The sequence below is a fragment of the Geospiza fortis genome, unplaced genomic scaffold (genome assembly GCF_000277835.1).
Source record: "Geospiza fortis unplaced genomic scaffold, GeoFor_1.0 scaffold488, whole genome shotgun sequence".
NCBI classification, from domain to species: Eukaryota; Metazoa; Chordata; class Aves; order Passeriformes; family Thraupidae; genus Geospiza; species Geospiza fortis.
In genome coordinates, this window is record NW_005054365.1 from 2,195,439 (window position 1) to 2,220,346 (window position 24,908).

Here is a 24,908-nt window from a genome sequence, read left to right on the forward strand (position 1 = left end):
TTACAGAACACAGCAAAGACAAAGATCTCTTTTGCATATTGAGTCAAGGAAACCATTTCACCTGCAGGCTGACGGGAGTGCTGCCTATTTCACAGGTAGACAATACGAGGGGGTGCTCAATAACATGGAGTGTAACTCTAAGACCTAAAACACATCACCACAAATAATATATTAAGCTTAAGCACTGGTCCTTCACCTGCCCCTGGCTGGTGTTTCCCAGGTGAGTTCTGACACCTTCATCAAGGATATGGTTTGCTTCTAAGGCAATCAAACCTCAGGAGTGTAGTGTAAATAAAATGCACTCTCACATACCACCCAGGTCACTGCTGGCCAGCAGGGACTTTTGAAGTGGTGACCAACGTGCTTTCACTTTCTTTGTGATCATTTTATCCGTAGTGTGAGCAACTTACACAGCTCTCAGCATAGCACAGAGGTTTTTAAAAGAAGCTTTGTGCATTCATGCATTACTGAGTCAAAATCCAAGTCCATATTTGGATTTAAACCCTCTCCCTGCCAGCCCCCTGCAAAAATAAAATATCCCTCGTACAGAACTTTAAACTTCAAATCCTTGATCAAAGATCTTGTAATCTACATAAGACAAGACAAGGCAACAGCCATAGTGCTTCAGACTAAGAACTTAGGCAGGGAAACTCTGTTCATTTAACTATGCCAGCACAGCTGGACCAGCAAACCTCACCTCCTGTGTATGCAGTCATACCAGTATGAAAGGGCAATTACCAGCAGCCTACTACAACAAAATTAACTCCAGCAACTTCTGGCATTTTTCTTCTCCAGGATTTTGTCAACTGTAGCAGGTGAAAAATTAGGCTTGGCACACCTGACAGAGCTACACTGATGACATCTAAAGAATACACCACCAGCCCTTTTACTATCCTAATAACATTCTCAATATACAAAAATGCCACATTAAGACATTTGACATTTCAAGATGCATAATTTTAAAATAAGTATCATAATCTAAGCCACAAAATAACTTCTCTGAATTTTAACTTCATTTCCTGACATTAACATATTACAGATACCTGAAAGTGTTAACTCAACCTGTACAACAGTGAATCAACATTCAGATACTTTCACAAAGTCTTTAATAAAAATCAATGAGAAAATGATTTTTTTTCTATCTTATGCTGAACAAAAAAATCAACTGGTAAAATATAACTATGTAATCCCCTTGCTCTTCATCTCAAGAAAACCTTGTGAAGGAGCTTGTTTCTTCAGCAAGGACTCCAATGTGATGCTGAGATGGTGGCTGTGGGAGGAAGTGCACACATTGCCTTGTGTTAGCCAGAAGGAAAGCATCACAGACAAGGAGAAAGGAAGCACAGTCAGCAGAGGAGAACAGAAATGCAAGGCGCAAGAAGGAAGAAGAAACAATCTCTAAAACAATATCACAACATGATTCACACAGTTACCTGTTGCTGTGAATGGGAGTTCAACATTCTGTTCTATCCTGGTTGAAAAAATTCATAAAGTGATTTTGTTTGTTTCTAACACATCTATCTGCTATTTTTGATCAACACTTTGTGACATTACAGAACAAAGATTTTAAGTTATATATCCCCATTAAGCTATAATGCTAAAGAGTATTTTCAAAAATCTAAAGGCCAGAGAAGAGAGTGTTCAATAACATCTGGCAATACCCCAAGGTACTCGATTCAGAAACCTATGTAAAGTCATATAATCTATGCTAAAATTCTCCACCTCTGTTTTTCCTCAAAAGTTTGGTGCTTTTCTCCATAGTGAAATGATAACTATATTAATGTGCTCTATTTATCCCTAAATGTATTGTAAATGTGCTTCTTTATCTGACTTGCTTTCCAGGACAGCATGTACCCTGGGGCACAGGAGTTTTGCTTCTCCTACACTGTTACGGACCCAACTCTGCTAGCAGGAAAGATGCTGGTGTCCTAGATCTTATGGGATGCAACACCTTGAGGAAATTTATATCAAACAATTATTGCATAATCTCGGGGTGTAACAAAACCTCCTACACCATACACAGGCCATCGAGCTCCCGCCATACTCTAGCAGTGTCCCTGTCAGCTGCAGGTCCCCGTGTGAACCCGCAGGATCCCCTTGCTGTGCATGTGGAGGAAGTTGAATATCTCCGAGGGCATCGCGTGGAAGCCGGGGCGAGGCTTCACGTTGTCGTAGTAGTGGTGAGTTATAAAAATCCCTGAGGGGTTCATGGGGAAGGCCCAGAAGCCGAAGAGGTGCACCTCCTCGCAGAGCTCCAGGGCCGCAGTCACCAGGATCAGCCCGGTGCTGACCCGCTTGGCCCGCACGCCCTGGCCGAGCCAGTAGCGCGAGACGTTGATGAGATACTGGGGGTGGAAGTAATAGACTGCCTGCTGGGACTCGAAGTCGTCCAGCACGTACTTGACGCGGATGGACACGTCCGTGTTGCGCGTGTTGTAGAAGGCCGGCAGCAGCACGGAGGCGTTCTCATACACCTGGAGCACGTCGTAGAAGGGCTTCCTCCACTTCTCCAGCTTGTGGAATCTGGAGGGGAGAGGGTATGAGTGATGGTCGGCACATTACCAGCAGGAAACACACCCAATGGGCTTTTACTAAAATATTTCCGACACAGGGATAATTGAGATGATTCCTCCTGTTGATAGCTTCCCATTATCAATGGGAATGTACTTAGATTTGTAGCTACAGAATCAGCATGAAAAGTAGGGTAGAAATTACATACTTCTAAAAAGCTATTAAAAATATAACTTTTTTTACAATTTGTTTTTAAAAATTAAAAAATATTTAATTTTTTAAATTAAAAAAAAATTTAAAAGTTCATAATAACTTCATAATAACCTTGTGGCCATTTCTGATCATGTCTCGCTTCTCATGGTATTATTAGAAGTACATAATTTTTCCAAGCTACGTGGTGCACTGTAGAAGGATTTTTAGCAGAACAAGACCATGCTGCGCTCCTACGTGAGTTGGACAACCCTGGCCTGCAGGTTACAGAGTTATTTTGAAGACCGTGTACTGTCTTCAGGACAAGAAAGACCATGTACTGTCCTCGGAACAAGATAGACCATGTCCCGACCTCGAATGGATACAACAAGGAAGAGTGAGCATTGTGCCAAGATGTGACTAGATGCCAAGCACGCTGTGGGAAACTGCTAATTTGGCACACCTTAGCTAAAGATGCTTATAGTGTGACAACTATAAGCAGTAATTACTATAATCAGTAATTAACATGTACGTGTAACTACAGTTGCTTAACCAATGAGCATCAAGCACTAGTGGTGTGAGACAATGTATAGAGAGGAATAAATATGCCAAAGTTGCCAAATAAAGGAGAACGACATGTAGCCACATTGGTGTGATTGTCATTACTCAGCCGACTCTCTGATCAAGGACCTTCTTCAGTGCACCATGCAGTGCAGGGCTGTATAAAAAAGTGGCCAACACCAAAGCTAGCAAGTGCTTAAAACATCTAACTGTAAAATTTTTAAAAGAAATCCAAAGTCAAACAAACTATTTTATGTTGCTTGAGAAAAGAAACACATTCCCCCATTGAGAGAGGAAAGCAGTAATGAGCCTTATGGTCCCAAAAATGTCACAAGGTAGCATTAGGGCATTAACAAATTTAAAATTAAAATCACCAAGTCAGTTCTGTCTACAATAAAGTTTCACTGACATTTCTTTAAAACATGCAACAATGTGTGTTACTTTATTTACTTGATGATCTTAATTTTCCAAAGTTGATGACTCTGGTTCTCTGACTTCAGCATTTCAGGTAGGATCCAGTTTCTTTCACCCTGAATGTTTCTAAGGTGTTTGACTGGGACTTGCAAGGAGAGCAGGGGAAGGATGGCTCTGTTCTTTTAATTTAATTTTAGCTCATTGCCTTTCCATTTTCCATCATCAAAGTGCAGGTTTAAGTGTTTAACACATTTCTACAACTTGTTACTTATTCAATCCAGAATGAAATGTATGATTCATAGTGATGGTATAAAGTAGGATTTGGTAAAAAGTTCTGTGTAACAGAATTACATTTAAGGTACATTTGGGAAATCAAGAAAAATTAAAATACAAAAAAACCAGAAATAACCTCTCAGTGATTATACTGGGATTGACAGTCACGACATCTGTCTTCACCCCAACGTCCATGAAGTATTTCTCAGATATAGGAGGCAAATTGCATCTATAAAAAAGAGAAATTAGTTAAAAAGTTTAAAAATTTATTTCACCTTTTCAGGACTAGTAAACAAAATTTATTTAAGCATTTCTGCCAAGCAACAAATCTAGAAATTGAGTGAGAATTTAAAATTGTATCAAAACATGTTGATGCTCAAACTGTGCAATAATCTAACAAGTTCTTGAGGGCTGTGTGAAGACCTCTCTTGTTCCCTCACCTGTGAGACATGACTCCTTTTTGCAGGTGCACCCAAGGCTCATTTTGCCTCCTTAACAGCAATTTACCTATTTCCTCTGGCAGTTTTGGATGCAAAATGGATTGAAGCTCCAAGGCCAATCAGCCTATAAAATCAAAGGCTTGCTGAGCAGTAGCTGAGATGTATTCAATAATTAATAAACTATATCTAAAACACTGCCTTTAAGATGCTTTGGTTTATACCCAGGAGAATTTAGGGGAAATGTTCCACAAGAGAGAAATCAATCCAGACCTAATTAATCCCCAGCTATCTGCTTCACTTCCTTTTCCATTTATAAGCATCTCACAACATGGTGTAATAGCAGCAATTCTGACTCTACAAGTTCACCACAGGACATTAAAGTTTTTGGAAGCAAACTTGTGAGGTTTGCAAGCCTTGACTTTGCCCAGCCTCCATTCACCTTGGCCTTGTCCTAGATACATCATCTCACAAAATTTAGAGCATCTCTCAAGAGATGCTGAAGTTACTGAAATGCACACTCCAAGTTATCATACTTTCTTTCCTTCCAAAGGAAATCCAGCTGAAAAAAACCTTCAGCATGTGTTTTCAGGGATAAAATGTGTGGCCTTGCAACTGGTTTTACACTTAGTTTAAGCTAGAGTTAGGCACTGAGTGACACTTTGAAAGCTTTTTGAAGTGACCTGCAAGCCTCAATTAAAACTATCACTCTTAAGGCCCCCCACATCTTAAAATACTGCTGTGCCTAATTCTCAAAGTTGTCCTTATTTCTGAAGAACAGGGCTGAGCAAAAACTGTGATGGTATTTAGGGTAAAAGATGCTCACTATTTTCACAATACCACAGTTCAGCTGACAGGATAATTTCTCAGTCAAAGAGAGAGGACAGCTTGGGGAGCAGAAGAATGCACAAAATGCCTTCAAAGTCTTTTTAACATTTAAAAGGTTCACATCCACCTTACAGATAGTCCATTTTTATCTGGCCAGAGAATTTATTTTGGCTATCCTTTTCATAGACAATGCCATTTCTAGGACTTTTTTCTGCTGGGTCATGCAGCTCAGGTGTTTGGGCACCCCCTGTACCACCTAGCACTGGGCACTGTGCCTACTAGATGATATTTGAGGAGGGTTTTCAAATAATCAGCTTCAGTGTTTCTGAACAGGAAATTCACACCAGGATTGAGAGTGACTGAATTTTTTGAAGGTGAAAATGCCTTATAAAAATGGTCCTATCTGCACAAACTGTACTTTTGTCACAAGACTCCAAAAACTCATCCTCACCAAGAGAGAAGACCCATCTCTAAATTCACAGAGGTCCCCTCTGGCCAGTAGATGGAGACAGACAATAACTACTGGTAAATGCAACCCTGGTGTGTATTTTATAACTAATTACTTTCGGAATTTACTTCACAGAACAATCCTGGCTCCATGCTGCTGGCTGCAAGAAAAGATTCCCCCAAGTGTTCTGAAGGTATCATTTAATGTAATCAGGGCTCCATAAACACTTGTGAAATGTTTTATATAATTTCACTGGTGGCCAAGATGATGATTCCTGATAGTTTGGTGGAGTGGTGACTGGAAAGCAGATGTGTCCAGACCTGACCTTGAACACAAGCTTTACTTTAAAACTGATGTCAGCAGACCTTAAGTTTTAAAACAGTGGCACATCTTTTTTGCATAATCCACAATTTGGAGATGGTGAACCAGGGGTTTCTTTGGCACTGATATATTTATTCATATTCCAGTTCTAACTAAACATCCCTTTGATTGTCACAGTTACCAAACACAACCCAGTTTTTAAGTTCTGTAACAGTCTCCTCTTTTTTTCACCAGTTTTGGTACCATTCAAGGACCTCTACTAAAAGACCTCAAAGATAAATGAGATTTGCCAGACACATTTCAGCTTCTGCTTAAAAGCTTGCCATCTCCATGTCTCACACGGGCTGCTCCTTTCATCCATACTTATGGTTGTGATCCAACACAGCACCAGAGAATATACAGTAATTATTTAAGGCATATGGGATAGACTAGGCTTTTAAGAAAGAAGTTATGTCAAGCCTGGACTTTCTCACAGACTGTTTTTTCATTGAAAACTAAGATAATAGTTTTCTGAAAAGTTGGAATAGGAGGCAGACACAGGGGTATGAAAAGAATGAATCCTGAATGTAAAATTTTCTCATATGATGTCAAATTGAATTAAGGCTGCACTGAACCAAAATCTGATCTAATTTTTACTGGTGTGAAGTCAGAGGAATTAATTGTTTTATGCATGGTTATTCTAAACTGACAACAACATACCCAAGATCTGAAAATAGGCCAACTGAAATAAAGAGATTTTTCTTTTCTAGAGAACAAGTCATGAATCTGTGAGCTAGCGGTCATATGCCATGACCCAGGCAAAGAGCTTAACAGGATTTAGAGAGGGATTAGTCATGCATATGAATAACAAAAAAAAAAAATCTTTCTCATATATATTAGGGATTATAAAACTGCCACTAGACTCTCTTATCCAGGGACACTCATCATGGGACATCCCAGTTTATGCAAAACCTGGATAATTCCACATATAGTGAGGAGCAGTGAAGACACTTAACCTTTAAAGTTATTCTGGTGGCTCTGGAGGCCCTGGATAGATTTTTGATTACAGTAAATCCTGTTATTGAGCACCTGAGCTCTGCACCAGTCCAGAAACACACCTCTGAGGCACATCAGCTGTGAGCTATTAACATCTGACCAAGCTGCTTGTCACTCAATAGAGGCTGTACCTCTGGCTCAGATCTGCCCCAGAAAACTATGCCCAGGTTCATAGGACACTGCTTATAGGATAATACCCATAGAAGGATAAATCCACAACCTCAATGGCAGGGCATATCCTGAAACAGAGCATCAGACTTTTCCAGTAAGTCAGATTAACCCCATGGAGTTTGGGAGAAATAATTCCTCAAAGCTTAATTAAAAAAAAATATTATAAAGTAAGATGTTTTGGGTTTTTTTTTTGTTTGTTTGCTTTTTTGTTATTGTTTTGGGTTTGGGTTTTTTTTTTGAAACACAGCTTTCTTTGCAAGAAGCAGGCTTGACACAGCCAATTTAGCAAATGTCATGTTTCCACGCAAGAGAGAATAGCTTCGCAGTGTTCCATTTGTCATTGGAAAAGGCAAAAAAAAGAGGAAAATGGAGCCGTGGTGGTTACCGAAACACGAAGTCTGCACTGTCAATCTCCCGGCCACATCTGCTGTTCTTCAGAATTCCTCCATTCCCAACCACTGCACACCTCTTGAACTGGGAGCGGTGGTACGGCATGTCCTGCAACAGCACGGCAAGGAAACAGTTAAAGACCCCAAAACATGGACAAAACAAGTCCCTTTTCCACTTCTTCCTCTTGTTTTTCCTCTGCAGCTGCGCCTTGATGCATTAACCACGGGATGTTGACACTTGTTCTGGGGTGCAATATTCCCTCTACTCAAAGTGATGGGATATTTTGCTGTGCAATTAGAGATGGCACAGGCAACAAACCCAAATGGAAAAAAAAAACCCCAATAACCTGTTCTTTTCAATAACATAAGGAGTAATTTTAGACATTTGCTTTCCACTTTGATTTCCATGTGAGGGCACAAACCATGAATTAGTGCAGCTCAGGCACTGTTTTCTGAGCTGCCTGCAAACTGCTGGCTCCTCAGGCTCTGGTGTCCTGCTTTTGGGAAACCTGCACACAGAGCTCCAGGACAGCCAGTAAAGCCCAAGAAGTCTGTCAGACAGCATATCGCAGAAAGCAGCCCAAATTTTACTGCTTACCAGTAATTGTACTGATAGTATTAATGATTATTAATTAGCATTTGCACTACCAGCACTGCCTTTGGTCAGGCACCTTTATGGACTCATGGATGATGCATCCTCCTGTAATCTTTGGGAAAAATCCTGCCTTCACACATAGGGATGCAGCTGCTGCTGAAGCCAGGGAGTGAAAATCACATCCTGAGAACAAACTGGGCTGTTAGGGTGAGAGGGCTGTGACGAAGAACTGAGCCATGCTACACCTTATGAATATGTAGGAATGTGCTTATATAAGCATGAGAGTGCTCGTTTTTGGTACATACATATTTTATCAATAATCTCACACTGCAAACTAGAGAGGGATGCAAGAGTGGCTTGACATTTCTGGGTGATTATTCCCAGGATCTTTCCACGGCATCCATAAGCCATGAGGCAAAAAGGGCATGCAATTACACCTGTCTGAGAAAAGCAGCAGCTGTCTGACAGGGAGGAAATATGGAGCTGTCTGTGCTTTATGCAGTGATTTCTTAACACACAGTCCCTTGGCAGCCCTGGAAGGGAAATCAGAAGGCAGGTGTCCGTGCTTAGCACAAGGCTCTTGCTCCTACAGCATTGCTTCTGTGTTTTCTGCCCTTTATTTCCTACATGTGCCAGGCTACAGCCCTGCTCCCATGCAGAGGGTGGCTTTGGTCACTGCCCAGTGACTCCCAAAGGCATTTTGGCATGCAACGATGCCTTCGCAGCATCCTGATCATCTAGGACAAACCTTGCAGATCTCTGGTGTTCAGACTTTGACGCACTCATCTGCCTAATCAGGCAGGGTTTTGAGGATAATAGTCCTGGATTTTGATGTACCCATTCTTAGCACATCTCCAAATGCCAAAATGCTTTCCTGGATCCCAGCCTTTCCCTGCTTCTGCCCCAGCTCCCCATGTGCACATTCAGATAACAACACTTCCCTTCCTCTCAGCAGTGCTCAGAAAGCCAAAGGATTAGAAGTGCTTGGACCCTGAAGGACAGGTTCAATGGCACAAATTCTAAGTACTTAACCTGAATATAGGTCTGACTTTTCAAAAGGGATCAATTTCAGCCACCCCCTCCAAGTATGCTACTGTAAATTGAAGGGGTGTGCCTTGTGATAAATCTACAGCCACATCAGCCCATTCTTGCTCATCAGTCACTCTGTGCAGAGGGAATTGCCCACTGATTATAACCTTGAATACCCCTGGAGGTCAAGTGTTATTTGCTGGAAAGGCTTTGAATAATCATTATGATGAATACATTTTAAAATTATGAAGCCTGTTCACAGATAATCTGCAAATGGAAATAAGTATAAAAATAGTCATTGTGAATATTAATTATAAAATAATCATGCCAAAAAGAAAAGCAGACCAACCCTCAAATGTTGGATTTACTACATGTGAATTTTATGCTTCGAAAGAGTTCTGATAAATCAGTGTCTCTTTTATTTAGCTTTCTTATTTCATTATCCACTTTGCTCCTAAGTCAGCAATATTCTGCAGGAAATTACATACATATGTGTGTGTGTATGTATATAACTATATCTATGTCTATATCTATATATCTATATATCTATATCTATATCTATCTATATCTATATATCTATATCTATATCTATCTACATCTACATCTACATCTACATCTACATCTACATCTACATATGGATGGATGTGTATGTATATATTTTGCAGATGACACCAGAAAACAGAATAATCATCTAAAATATCGTATTAAAAAAAAAAAGATTTTCATATCAAATATAAGCAGTGAATTCTGTAGAAATGTCAAACAAGTGCTAAATGCTTGGCTATAGGATAGTGCCTAATGCAGCAAGTACAGTGAAGCTGATCCTGCAAAAAGGCAGAGGCACCTTTGGAAACATTTTGAAGATTTCTTGGTTGATATGAAAGATTCCACTCGTGTCCACTTCATATTTCAGTTTAGTTCCCAAGGGAGTATTTTTCTGGGTGGTGAACAGAAAGGATGGGGCGTTGCAACACCTTGACAGAGTAGACCTGTGAAATGAAAAGGAAATAAGATCAAGGAGCTGATAGCATGACACAGGATTTGCAATTGCTGTTACTCCTAACAAGGTGTTCTTCACCAAAAAGAAATTTTTTAGCTCTTGTATGGGCAAAATGGTGGTTTGATGGATTTTCATTCAGAAAACTTCAGATTCGGTGAAATTTTCTTTGATTGAGAAAACTGTGGCGAAACAAAAAGAAAAGAGAGTAAATTAGATACCTATACTTGTCTCTTCCAGGCTGTGGGGATTCATGTGCAAATTCTGCCCTGCTCTAGCACCTAAGATGAGCTTCTGCCTCCCATATCCTGGCAAACCACATCAGTGAATTAGTCCCTCTCTACTTTAGAGATCAGCAACATTTATGAATTATATACTCATCAGTGGGCAGGAAATGTTCAAGAGTCCCTCTGGAGACACGGAAATGTGGCAGGGCAGTATTTAAACACAGCAATACCCAAAGACACTGCCCCACTTGACAGACTGCTGTGGAGCACAGCACACTTTGACTACAACAGAAAAAACTTCAAAAATCTTAATTTTGCCCTTGGCCTTGCACATGTGTGCATCAGGAAGGTGATGTGGCCCCAACAGGTCGGTGCCAGGCAAACTGGTCTTGCCTAAAACTCCAAAATCTCAGACTAGTGACCAAAATTTTTTTTGCATAAAATCCCAAACATGGGATTCAGAGTAAGAGAGAAAAAACATTCAGCTCTGATCCCTTTGCCGTGTTTCACATCGTAGAAACCCAAAACACAGAGAAAAAATTTCTCTGTCTACTCTAAAGTATCCTAACCCCCCAAGACATCACTAACTTTAACCCTCATTCGTAGAAATAATTTCCTAGACTTCAAAATAGACTAAAATCCACAGCAGTGTAAAATAAATTATAGAAAGTAGCGTATCACTTAGTAAAAAATTTAAGTTTTAAAATTTTTAGTATGTTGTAGATGGAAGCAAAATAAAAAAAACAAAGTGTCATCCTAAGTTTCTTCTTCATGCTTCTTCTTCCTTCTTCTTCATAAGTTTAAGTAACATATTGTAACTAGACAAAAAAATCCACATTACAAGCTTTTTAGAATCAGTTACTAAGTTAAAAGGAAAAAAAATCTATGTCAATTCTTAATTAAATATTTAGTCTTAAAAAGCCTTGTAGCAAAAGATTGTTAACCATTTTCTGCCTTCTAATGCAAAGCTGCCAAACTCACAGTATTGAAACTGTTTTACTAATAAAAAATAATAAACACTTTACTCCAAACATAAACTACCATCTCAAATACCTTCAATCCAAACCCAAAAAAACCTCCTACAACCAATACCTCAAAAATGAAAAGCCCCTCACACATGAAATGTAAATGGGAAAAGAAGCTTTGTGAATAAGATTCCCTTTCCCACCTCCCATCCTGCCCTGGATGCTTTTCTTCTTTCACTGGTGGCACTGGAAGCCCTGGCTTCTGTTCACCCTTATTCCAGAGAGGGTTTATTTCCCAGTCAATGTGTTTGATACCTTTAGTGAAAAATACATGTCATGGCAAATGTACAAGCATGAAGGCAAAGCCAGATGGCTCTCAAATAACCCAGATTAAATGCCTTGCCTCTGGGGTGTGTGGCCTCATATTCTAAGTTGGAAGAATAAGCCTGTCTTCTTTATGGGCTTTATTACAAGCACCAGAAAGCAAATAGAGAATTATGCAAACATTTCAGTGATGTCCAATTACTCTCATATACTTGACTCATGCAGGATGGCACAAAATGACCATCAGATCAAGGCAGCTAATGAGACTGAAAAAGTCAACGGATAATGTCTAACAGCAAAAACAATTACAAACAGATTCAAGGAATTGAATTGTTATAGTTGAGATATGAGAAAAACCTCTTCATTGGCTGCTCCTTAAGGAATTGAAAGAGATGTTTTTCCTTAATGTCCAGCTGATTTTCCAGAGGCACAGGCCTTTTTGTGAATGCCTGATATCTGATGGAAGAAGATTCTCAAGGGAACTGCTTTCCTTAGTCTCTACATACAAACCTGACTGTGATTTTTTGCACTTCATCCCTCTCTGCTGCTCAAGCAGCTGCCATTTAAATCTGCTGGATTCTCCCCATCTCACATGGTGGGACTGGACTGCCAAAGCTCAAAATCCCACAGCTCGGAGGGTTACACAATTCATCCTCCTCCAAACTTGGTTTGCTTTTAAGGGACAGCAGCTTCCCCACAAACTCACACACTGATGTCTCTGCCCCTCTGAACACAGATGAAACAGGCTTTAGACATTTTTTTTCTTTTGAATTACAAGCACTACTGTTGTCCTGAGACCAGGTGACAGAGATTATGTTTGCATCTGGGTGCCAGTGAGGGTTCCTGGAGCAGTGATATATCAGTCAGGCAGGTAGAAGCAGTGACAGGAGTCCTTCATCTCTTTTTTCTCTCAGCGCACAGAGTGGAGAGGGGTTCTTTGTTTAATGTGCTGGTGTTGATGGCCTGAGATAGATTGATGGTCCTCCTGGTGGTCTTTGGAAACTCTTTTCTCATTGCTCCCACCTCTACTCTGGCCTCCAAAGCTCAAAGGGCTCCTTTCCATACCCTCAAAGTGCTGCTTTCTCTCTGGGCACAATCATTACTCCTCTCACTCCAGCTGTTTTTAAAATAATAAGCTGTAATCCTGAATGACTCTCCTCTTCAAAACAGGCTCTGATAATTGCCTACCAAGTAATTTCCAGGAAAAATGCAGGGGAGAGAAAAAAAAAAACCAAACAAAAACCAAACACCTAAAAAAACTTAGGTGTGGAGATCACGTTGGAGAAACTGTTATGAGTCTGAGACTAACAATGTTATTTTTAAAGATGTCAATGACTAACTCAGCACATGCATTCTCACACTCTCTCATTAACTCCTGACAGCTATTTCCTGGAATCATGCAAGAGAATTTGGGATAAAGCTGGGGGCCTTATTACAAACAACATCTCTGAATTGTACCAGTGGCTTGCAGACTTCAGTCTACAGCACTTACCCTGAAAGTGTTTGTTTTTTCAAAACCTACTCAAATAGGACGCTGGATTATATCAATATATAACATTCAAAAACTGGTTTGGCTTCATTCCACTGCTGCCTTCACAAGGCCAGTTCCAAAAGCTGCGTCTTGAGAGGATCATGAAGCAGAGAAGTTACATGAAGAAAGACAGAACACTAAAGAAATTAACTGACAGGTCTCTGAAGACCAGAAAAATATGTAGATAATCTGTGAGTAATAGCTGAGAAGCCATTAAAACACACACACACACACACAAAAAACCCAAACAACCAGAGAAAGTCATAACCAAGGCCTGACAGTACCTAAAACACCCAGAAGAAATCAAGTTTGAGTATTTTGTAGGCCAAATTTGCAGTATCACCAGTGATATTACCATTCCAAGCCAGAGAGTTAGGCTGATGTGTTAGGGGCAGCCATTAAATCTCATCTCCATCCTCACTGCTGCCCAAATAACACCTGGAAATCTTTCCCACACCAAATTCCTTGCCTTTCCTGGAAGACTGTTCCACATGCTAGAAATCTTGTTGCTGAGGTTTTTTTTTTAAGTAGGAGGAAAAGTCCACATTTATTCAAAATGATGGTATTCCAACTGTTGTCATGCTTACTCTTGGTATCCATGTGAAATTTTGATCTCTGCAATAAGCTAAACTCAAACTAAAGTAAATTTTACTCAGTCTCATTAATGTGAGACATTCTTACTTGAATAAATTGGCTTCTGTGACATTCATCTCCCATTTGCACATCTGTAGGCTCTTCCATCTGTCAAACAATTCAGTTTGTTTCACCCTAAAATACAAAAAAAAAAAATTAAGTTTATTACAAGGGCTAATTTCCTAAAACAGCTGCAGATAGAATACCATGCAAATTGATGGGGAAAATCAGCCAGTCTCGACAGTACAAAATTTATAATTTTTCTTCCTTTTCCTGCTCAGACATAGCCACTCCAAGCCCTGTGCATGCAAGAATTTATGTTTGGGACTGATTTCTTCTCCCTGATAGGCTTTTTCTGTTTTTTTCAGGATAAAAAAAAATGCAATATTGCGCAAGAAGCAGCTACTCTACCGAAATCTGCTGGGAACCAAATGAGTTTCAATCAGCTGGGTTTTGGGGAAAAGGTGCACCCAGCAGAATGGCCCAGGAGGGGGATATTGGAAAAGTGGATTAATTTGGCCAACTAAGGCAGCATTTTGGTGAGGTTAACTTAATCTGTGAGATCCTACAGCACAACACTGTAGGTAAATTTATTTTATGAACAATTTATAAGCTCAGGTGTAGGGATAAGAGTCTGTGATGGTAAGGGGAAATGAAAAGCTCTTTACATAAGGATCTCTACCTCCTCCTCTGCTAATCAGTACACCTGTAGTCACACTGGAAAAAAAAACCACAACAAAAAACCCCACTCCTACTTCAACTAAGCTGATGGAAAATGACTCATTTTTTGATGATATCACCAATTCCAAGAAGTTCCTCACTGAAGTTCGCACATATTCTGGTGCGTTTGGACAACAGAGATAATGAAGGCTTTGCAAATATCTAGAGGTAGGAAGCAACTGTATAATCTGGCTAAGAAATTTGGAAGTCTGTGATTTCTGCTAGATTGATAGGTCTTAATGAGTTCTTTTCAGGCTTGAGGGCTTTTAATGTTTGAATAAAGCATAGACTTTTAAGATAATTATATATTTAATGTGAGTAGAACCGAGCATTTCCCAGGCTGAGGAAGTTGCAGGAAGGAATTAGGTCATATTGTACTTTCTGTAGCCCACCAGAGCACATTAACTTGGAAATCTTCCATTACCATAAGGGCTGACTTGGGAAACATAGCACATTTGAATCAAGAACATCAGAAGAGACCAGCAGAGTAAGAATTTAATGTCAAACGGCATCGACTGTAGAATTTAGGGTAACTCATATCTAGCTGAGCAGGACTCCACTACCTTCCTTGGGCCACTGGGTAAGATTAAGAAAAATGAGGAATTCTCTGTGTATGCAAAAAGAAAAAAAAAGCAAATCAGAGCTCCTGATCTTCAGCAGAACATTGGAGAAGTGTGACATTCTCACCCCTCCTTTTTATTTTTAAGCGCTGAGAGTCAGCAAGCCGCACAAAGTGTGTTACTCGTGTACCCTTCATCCAGTGCAGGAGGCAAGGACATAACCTACATTTTGCTGTGCACAGAGTCAGTCAGGGAGGCATGCTCAGATTCATGCAGACCTGGAGCAACAAACTGTATTTTCTGTAGCCCTGGCTGCTCAATGTTACGCATGTGTGGAGCAGCACTTCGAACTGACATTCCCAGTGCACTTTTCAGACCCTGTGCATTGCCTGCAACCTTACTGGCTTTAGATGTGGTGAGGGATTAGGCATAATCTAAGCATCTAAACTCAGTGAAATGCTGAAAATGCAAAAGGGGCACACTAAAATCACCCAGCTGTGCACTGTTGTACTGGCAAACTCACTTTTTTCACCCAGTTCCCTTGCTATGGCTTCATATAAACATCTCATTCAACTCATTGGTTTCCTGACACACTTATTGGACCACAAAACACAATTTAGAGATATTTTATTGTTTCCCAGATTCACATTTTCTTACCTTTCACTGAAGAGTTTTGATTTGTGAAACTCTCTGCTGTTTGAAAAGGTCAGAAATACAAATGGGCTCAGAAAATATGTAAACAAATTAATAGAAAGGTCTATTGTCCACTCTTATTACTCCATTCTGGACTCCTTCTACCCGTCCACAAGTCCCCATGCCCGTATTTATTATCAGGAAGGGCTGAACATTTTCTTCCTTTCTCAGCCTTTACTACTGGCCACTGTCAATCAAAGAGCCTTAAGCTAGATGCTTGCATGAGTCAGTCTGGCTGTTCTTACTCTTTAATTACTGGAAATATGATATTACAAACACTGTATAGAATTCTCAGCAATAATTCTGGGCCTGACCAAAATGCCTCAATGTATCGGAAAAGCTTCCTTGTTCTGTAAATGGATCTCAGATCAAATTCAAACACTGCTTGCACAGGTAAGAGAAGGCCAGAGATCCCTTCTGAGATCCCTGTTGATGTCACCTCTTCAGCATTTTGGCAGTGTAATTGTAAGATACCATTGCATCCTGCCTCAGAAGTAACACTTTTAGCAATGCTTTTATTGCTAAGTACTTCTACTTTTTACATGTAGCTCATACTTACATAGACAAGACCTTCACCTCAATGATGTCCTGCCTTAATTCCAGGCATTTTGTAGAGTTGTACTCCAAAGGCCCTTCATAAAACTCAAAATACCTGAGGAAGGACAAGAAAAGATATCATAAATAAGGTTTAGACTAGAATAATTCTCTTGCACATGAGCTTTTGCTGAAAGTTGTAATTTATGATTTTTTCCTAACTTGAGGCTGCACTGCCTGGCCCATTGGCAGCTTGCTCCTTCACAGGAAAGCACAGATGTCCCTGCTTGTCCTCGAACAGCCTCCCATGCCCAGTTTGTCCATTCCTACAGGAGGTCATCTATCTTGAAGCAACAACAAGGACCAGCTACCTTTTCCAGCAGTCAGCTGGAACTGAAAGTCAAGGCAAGAGCACTGATCATTTAAGGGACACTGTTCCCATCTTTTGGGTGCCTGACTGGGCTGGGTTGGAAAAAACAGTCCTATAAAACTGCTAGAGGTTGTATTCCATCTGTGGAAGCTATTCCATAGCTCCTGAGCAACTGAGCTTTTCACTGAAATTTACTCTTTTGGTCTGTTTAGAAGTGAACAGAAAGAGGGATTATATTCTGGGGAAAAAAAAAAAGAACAAAAGGATTTGAATGCTCAGACACAGCACAGATAAGAGTGATATTCTTGATTAAAATATAGGCAGAAATATTTAATTTATTGGCTAATTTCTTTACCTTAGTCACTGGGCTGAAGGGGAAGACAACCACAATGGTAGCTACTGATGCTTAGGGAAAAGAAAAAGCCCAGGCTGACAAGTGAACTCAATGAGTCTGCATTGAAATGACAAACATGATTTTGGGTTTAAACCAAGTGTTAGTTTCACTCCTAATCATTAGAAGTCTGTATTAAAACCTAATTCCTAAAACCTGCACATACCCGTGAAACACCTGAGAGGATAATGGAAAACTAAGAGAAGGTGACCTGGAGGAATAGGTACTATGAACAAGGCTAGAGAAACCTCTTTTGATGGATCCTTTAAAATCCTGGAATTCATGAGGTTGTGACTCCAAGAACTCCATTTTTGAATCTTCATTGAGAAATATAAAGAAAAGATTTGTGGAAAAGCTTCATTCAAGCCATCACTGGAAATGGAATATTTGAGGTTTGTGTCATTGCAAAATAATATCAAAATTCATATCTGACCCATGTGCAACTGGAAAAAGTCCAAGAGCCTCCCAAAGCAATTTGCTTTCAATAGGGAATATTTCTCTCCTGTTAAGTGCTGCTTTAGAGAGTGTCTCCTTCACCCCTCCCTGAGGTTTTCACCACCTCAGCTTTGTCAAAACCGAAGCCAAGATTTCTGTGATCCAGTGAGAGGCAAAACCCTTGAGACTGAAAGGAGGAAACCCGCGCTTAAAAGGCGGCAGGAGGAGAACAAAAAAATCCCTAATAAAAAAGTCAGAAGAGCAAAATAGCTCATGTTCAAAAATTGTGGCTATTTGTAAATACATTTGTATAGCCTTCAAGGCAACAAAGGTATTTTTATAAGTTTTGTAGAAGATATTATGTCATTAAAGTATTTCAAAATCAGTAAGAACTCTATGAAAAGACTGTTGAAGGGAGAACATGAATCTTTGTCTGTGTTCTCACCAAAAGGCTCACACTCCCCTTCCAGCTGAATTATTCACCTGGACATTCAGCATTTACTAAGGAGCGGCTGAAATCCACTGCCCTGGCACATCTCCCATGTGCTTGTCTTGTCGAGCTGGATCTGAGCAACTTGTGGAAGAGGCTTCAACTGGATTTGGATTAAGAGCCCACCTGCTTGTCCAGGCCAAAGCCCTGCATGGATGTACTCAAGGTAACCTCCCCAAATGAAACCAAAATCTCTCTTTAGACAGCACCATAGAATTTCTTACATTTCACAGAAAATTCACAGAATTTTCCAGGGCTGAGGGAGTACTCTCTGGCTACCAGTAGAGACAACATTTTAATCCTCTGAAATAATACTTTTTCTGACTGTCTTTTTCAGAATCAATCCTTTTCTTTGGTTCTTTGAGTGAGGCAATGCTGGCACCCTACACGTTCTACACGGTGACATGGGGCAGCTACACACCCCCACACAGCACTCAGCACCCCACACACCCCTTCTGCTTCTCAGGGTGTGCAGGAGTGAGCAATGCCTATCAGCCTCACCCTCACCTGCCTCCCAACACTTCATTTCAGTGCCTTGAATGCGCCTCAGGACAGATAAGCAGAGCAAACATCTAGATTAACATTTATTTTTATCTTTCCTGCACTTCTGGCTGTGCTGCTAGGTTAGAGAGCAGCAGCTCAGATGTTGAACAGCACATGCAGTCACGTGGGAGCACCACAGCACAGGAAAGCTGCCTTCAGCCTGTGGCATTGGAGTCAAAGATGTCATTTTATGGAATGGAGATGAAATTTCCTGTGTCCCAGCCATTCCCTTTGATCGTTGCCTGTTTACTCAATCCACAAACCAAAAATAGAAATGAAAAAGGATGTGTTACCACAGCAGCAGAAGGTTAAGAAGGAAAGGATTGGGTCAAAAATAAACCACTTCTGGATCTGAAAGGAAATCAATCCATGAGGCAGCACTGCGTTTCTAGCAGAGCTATTCCATGAGCCTGTAGATTGAAAAAGCACAGTCCTGCAAGTCTCTACTCTCACAACAGCTTGAGCTTCCCAACAGAGCCATTGAATTCACCATTTAGTACCCCATGGAAGTGCCGAGGGAGGATCCATGGGACAGGCTGGATGACACATAGCTGATGGGACATGTGCAGCAAAGGCAGGGCACACCAATGGCAATGTCATTCTGCACAGAGAGGGGAGAAAATGCTGCTGGCCGTGGAGTCAGTTTGACTGAAGTGAGCTCAGTGATGCCAAGCTATTGAATAAACATCCTTTGGGCTGTCCTTCATCAGCCTGAATCTCTCTGGAGCAGACAGACAACCACTGAACCCTCCTTAGTTGTAACGCTATGGATGCTTCTGCACATCAGCTGCACATAATAATGGTGCTGCAACAGCATTGGGATTTTGCAAGACAGTGGTTGGTCAATAGACTCAGGAAAAAAAAGGGTTTCTCTCTTTCTCCCAGGAGTATTCATGCTTTTTATTTGCTTCACAGCGATTCCTCCTGCTGCAGATATTAGCAGGATATTAGCAGAGGCTGTGCCCTGAAGCACTGGACACCCTCTTCCCACAGAAGTGCTTCACATTGTGCTTTCCTAGAGCGCAGCTTCTGCACAACACCAGGCCCTAGCACAAGGGGCATGGGTTCCCTCAGCCTCCAGGGATGTCCTTTAAACCCACGTCCTCTTCTTGCAAGGGTCTGGACCTGCAGGGAGTGTTTGGAGATCAGGCCCCCACACTTTCCCAGAGGAAGCATCAGTCTCACCCACTCCCTGGTTTCTGAGAGCTCTTCCTGCCTATTAACGCCCACTCCAAAACATGTAGTTCCCTGTGAACGAAGATACATTTGCCTGTCAGAAAGCTTAATTAGCACAAATGGAAACTGTCCACCCCATCATCCTCCTCAGTCTGATCTCCAGCTAAGAAACAAGGATGTAGTTCAATTTATTTTGATTAATGTTCTGGACTAGTGACAAGTGACAAACCTGACTATACTACTTACTCCTTTTGCTGCAGAAAAGGTCTGTGCTTTGGCTTTACAAGAATGACAGTCAAGTTTTATTATCCATAAAACAGAGTTGATCTGTCACCCCCATAATGTCCTCTCCCTGCATTTTTCCACTGCCCCTGACGAAACATAAATAACTTCTATCCCTTTAAAGGTCACAACTCTACAGGAAAACCAATACAAGAATTCATGATTCTTTACCTTAAGAACACAACTGCAAATGAATTACAACAAACAGCTCAGTTGTATGTAGGATTGTGCTTTCCCAGGGCACTGGGTACTACACACCACTCACTGCTCTGCGTCTGCTCACGTCAATCGTAGCTCTCAAACCCACAACACTTTTCCAGGGTCAAATTCTGTGCCTGAACACCACACAAGCTGCAAGTGCTCAGAGGGCACTGGTTTTTTACAGCCCACTGCACTGAGTACCCAGGAATTAGATGCTATTCACTCTGTAATTTTCCATTTTTGACTGACTGAAACTTTCTTCTTTTTTAACCTTCATGTTCCCCATTGCAACCTCACCTCCAGCTGAGCTGCCTACTGAGCTCGCTAGTGAGAGACACATTTGGTTTCCCAGTACATCAGCTAACACTTAGGTCTTTGATCATCTGCAGTTGGGCTGCTCCTGCTTTGATCAGAAGTAAGCTTTTCTTGATCACACTACACGAATTAAAAAGCCTGAGACTTCAATCCTGCCTTCCAGTGACGCTTGAGTTGAGACACTGATTTGTCTGATATACTGAACAAAGGTTTAAAAGTATAATTTACTGCAATGGTCAGGCGTCTTTTGAGCGGGATCATTCTCTGAAGCTGCCTTCCCATTCATTCTGCTCCCTCATGAAGTGCCAGTTCTCAACACGGTTTGCAGTGAGTCTGCACCACTTGCACGGCGAGACCGCAGAGCATGGCAGGAAGGATTCCACCTACCCTGCAGGAAAAACAAAGATCTTTCCAAAAATATACATTATCCAGTGACTAAGAAATGAGAATAAATGAACCAAGCCCTGCAGGCTTCCACTAAATGCTTATTAAGAGGGCTGTCCAATTAGCAGTGCCTGTGTTCATCAGTATGGGCAGATCCACGGCCAACCTTGGGTCGAGATTTACCTTCCTTACTCAGGAATGTTCCACGTGTGCCAGAGCACACATTCCCCAAAGCACAGGGGACTCACATCATCTGGAAAGGCCTGCATGGAACCTTCAGGTCCCTGGAGCAAAAATACTGCTGGGGTGGAGTCTATTACAGCTCTAGAGGCCCTGGGCAATTCATCTGGAATAGAACACAGCAGGTGTTGACTTCATCAGGGCCCATTGTGAGAGACCAAATCCCTCTGGCCTTTGCTTCTCTTAATGCTTCTTTGTGACAACATCAAAACCCACAAGATTTGGTCAAAAGGTTTAAGGGTTTTACATCAATACAGGGGGTTTTCTCCCTTAATAAAAGCATCCTGCCACTTTGCATGGTCTGTTCTCCCAAGATTATTTTGTCCCGTTGGGAAAGGATGATCCCTGTTCATCAGGTAAAGAAGCTGATGTAGATGTGGCAAGAAAAGCAGCAATCTTTGATGCCCTTAGACTAACTTAAACTTCACAAGGACTGTGGCACATTAAAAAAAAAAAAAAAAAAACATTGCTGTTTCTGCTATTTGAGAGCCTGAGTTGACTTGTCCACAAAAGGATGGTGCTTGAAAGGCTGAACTGAGAGAGGAAGAGCTGCGAGTTCAACAGAGGAGACTGGAGACAGGCTTCTTTTACACAGCTTCATGAGACTATTTGATTTTATCATCCTTGGGGACAACAAATATTAAGAAAGGTGGTTCACATTCCTCCTGCCTACCTCGTGCTGATGACAATGTCACTGGCAATAACTGGTGATAACCATCCTCATCTCTAATGCATTAGATGTCTAACTGATCACGAACTTTTAGTATGTGTCTGTAGGTGGGAGCAAAATATGCCACCATGAGCTGTGTCATGTAAAAAAATTAAAATATAAGCAAGATAAAATGGTCATTTATCTCTGTATGCATCATGTAGTAATAGCTCTTCTGAATTACTGCATCCACTTCTGACATTTCATCTTCAGGGGTTTGAGATACTGGTGAGAGTTACAAAAGGACTTGCAGAAATTTTCTGGATTCTAAAATATTATGAGAGGCGTGTGAAGCTTAATCTAAACATATGGTGACTGAATAAGGAGATACTGCACCAGGAAGCAATTACCAGTGGCAAGAAGGTTTTCAATATAGTATAGAAGGAAAAACAGTATTCAATGCCTGGAAGCTAAAGATAGAAATGGCATGCTTAGTTCAAGATTGGCTGTCTTTCTAGAAGAATCAGAGTAACTAAAATTCAGGATCTGGAATTCTTGTACAGGGGCTTAGGTTTTCCAGGAGATTCTTGTAGCTGAGGTTAAAAGCTGTTAATTCATGAACACACTGGTCATTCACTGAGGATATTTTTATATGCTTGGTCTTACAGAGTAGTAAGCTTTTCTGGGGTTTGATAATAGATGATTTTAGATAGGTCCGTCCATCAAGACAAGGACCAAGGTATTGTGCCTGTTTTCCAAATTAAAATTTGTGCTTTCAAAAAACCAAAAGTGCTCCATGGACCAGCCATAAATCCATAAGTTTGATCTTCTTCAGAGGAGGAGTGGCTTTTATATTTCTGTCCTTAAAAGCTGTTCGTGTATAGCCCACTGAACATCTCCAGAAAAGTAGAAAGAACACATTTTTTTTTCTACTCAGAGGTGCTCCTTTTCTGGATTCTTTTTCTGACCACAACTCCACAAGTATCCTACACATCTGTGCAGTCAAGATGATGGTTGTGATGCCCTGAGGATATATTTTTCATCACAACCATGGAAGCTCCTGGCAAACTGTCACTGGGCTGCTCACTGCCATTCTTACTATGCTCTCCCATCCCATCTCCAAGTCTCCACACACAGATGACTTGGAATTGCTTTGCCCTGCTGCTCATTACCTCATTAGCAATGAGAATTGGCCAAACATCCACTCCTGCCAAAGGCACGTTGTTCCCTTCCCATCTGTCCACTGATTTGGGACACAAACCTCTCCGTGGATTCAGCCTAGCACAGCACCAGAGGAAGTTGCAAAACACAGCTCCACTGCAGCAGCCGTGGGTGTAGCAGCAGGAGCTCCAGCAGAAGCAGCCCTAAATGGCACAGCAAAGTCCAGGCTGCCTCCTGCTTCTCCCTGGAGATAAGCCCACCTTGCAGTCCATCAACACCACCACCCCCTGTGCTTCCCAGGTCCTCTCTGAACCAGACTGACACCCTTCCTCATTTAGAGGTGTTCCCACTGTGCAGTGGGTGAATGATTTATTGGAGATTGCATTGGATTTGAGTTTCAGGGCGCTTATTGTCTTTTGCTGTATCAAACCAATGCTGTCTCCTGACAAGCAGCAGTGGAGTTTGCTGCAGGAAGCTCTATTTTCCCAATTTCATTTCAAAACTCTCAGATTTTTAATAAACTGGTGCTTGGGTGTTTTAACCAAGCCCTTTCCCATTCACTCTGACTGAAATAATCTGCTGATGTTGTTATCCATGTGACCACCCACCTAGAAGATATAGCAACATTCATGACAACCCTTATGCATCAATGACATCTTAAACCCCACATTTTAACTCATTGCAAGCAACTGCCATTTTTTTTCCTTGTGGTTTTTAGATTTTAGGATCCTCGTATGAGCAATGTGACTTAAGCAAAATCCTAAACTCTTATGTTCACTCTTTTAAGACATGTATTTGACAAATCGAATTGATTCTACTTTTTATTTTGTAGCCAGTGGGGACAAGACAAAGCTTCAGATTTGTCATACTAGAGAATTCAGCGTACAGATTGACAGGCCTTAAAGTAAAATCTCCACTCACCTACCAAAGGCTTCTGTGATCTCATCACAAAACTCTACATTGAATCTTATCTGCAGCTCCAGCAGACTGAAGAGAACACCATAAACCAACTCATATGGCAGATAAGTCATCCTGTCATTAAGGCAGCTTCTTGCCAGTGAAAAATTACTTAAGCATGAAGACTCACAATTCCAGTAAGTTGGAAAACATATTAAAAGGAGAGCAGAAGAATCAGGGCTCTGGGAAGGGGTTGTGTATATCACTTGTCATCACCAGCACTAGATAAAACCCTTTATCTGATTCTCCACAGGGATGCTGTAAGGTTTAACGATGCTTAGCACAAAGTAAAATGCAAAAGATAGAAATATGAGTAATGGGTGATGCCCAAGAATCAAAAATAAGCCAGTGTTCAACAACTGGTTGCAATTGCATCTGTGTGGGTAGTCCTCCTTTGGTTGAAATCCCGATGGATTTTCAGGAGCTCCTGTGCTTCACTTTTACTTATTAGTAATCACTATTTCCTTGCCACCTAGAAGGCCTTCAGCAACATAATCTGAATTGAAATGAAGGCTCTGGTGCCCAAAAAGGCCCAGCAAATTGGGATCTGTCAAGTGCCTGCCCAGAGCAGTATTAGGTGACACAAAGGGGACCCACACTCTTGGTTGCACCACATACATGACAGAGGATTTTATTTCCATGGACTGCTTCTACACAGTCTGAAGAACTGTGTTTAATCACTGTGATGGAAACCTGGGTTAGCTGAGTTACCCCAGCACAGCAGAGCTGTCAGAGCAGGGCTCAATGTGAGAAATGTGTTTGATTTCAGACCTCAGCCATCAGAGGGCTGGAGCCCCTCTGCTCTGGAGCCAGCCTGGCACAGCTGGGGCTGTTCAGCTGCACAAGAGAAGGCTCCAGGGACACCTCAGAGCCCCTGCCAGGGCCTCCAGGGGCTCCAGGAGAGCTGCACAGCCACTGGGGACAAGGCA

General features: G+C 41.3%; 1 protein-coding gene across 2 annotated transcripts in view; it reads right to left on the reverse strand.

The window, feature by feature from the left end:
- Window positions 1–1,194: 1,194 nt before the first annotated feature.
- Window positions 1,195–24,908, reverse strand: part of ST8SIA5 (ST8 alpha-N-acetyl-neuraminide alpha-2,8-sialyltransferase 5) — a 41,906-nt gene continuing 18,192 nt past the window's right edge. For both annotated transcript variants that reach the window (XM_005424181.2, XM_005424182.2), the window contains 6 exons: window positions 16,411–16,503; window positions 13,927–14,013; window positions 10,046–10,190; window positions 7,574–7,686; window positions 4,085–4,177; window positions 1,195–2,523 (listed from right to left, as the gene is read on the reverse strand). In XM_005424181.2, the coding sequence (XP_005424238.1) occupies window positions 2,061–2,523; window positions 4,085–4,177; window positions 7,574–7,686; window positions 10,046–10,190; window positions 13,927–14,013; window positions 16,411–16,503 (994 nt within the window). In that variant the 3' untranslated portion in view covers window positions 1,195–2,060. The remainder of the gene's footprint in view (window positions 2,524–4,084; window positions 4,178–7,573; window positions 7,687–10,045; window positions 10,191–13,926; window positions 14,014–16,410; window positions 16,504–24,908) is intronic.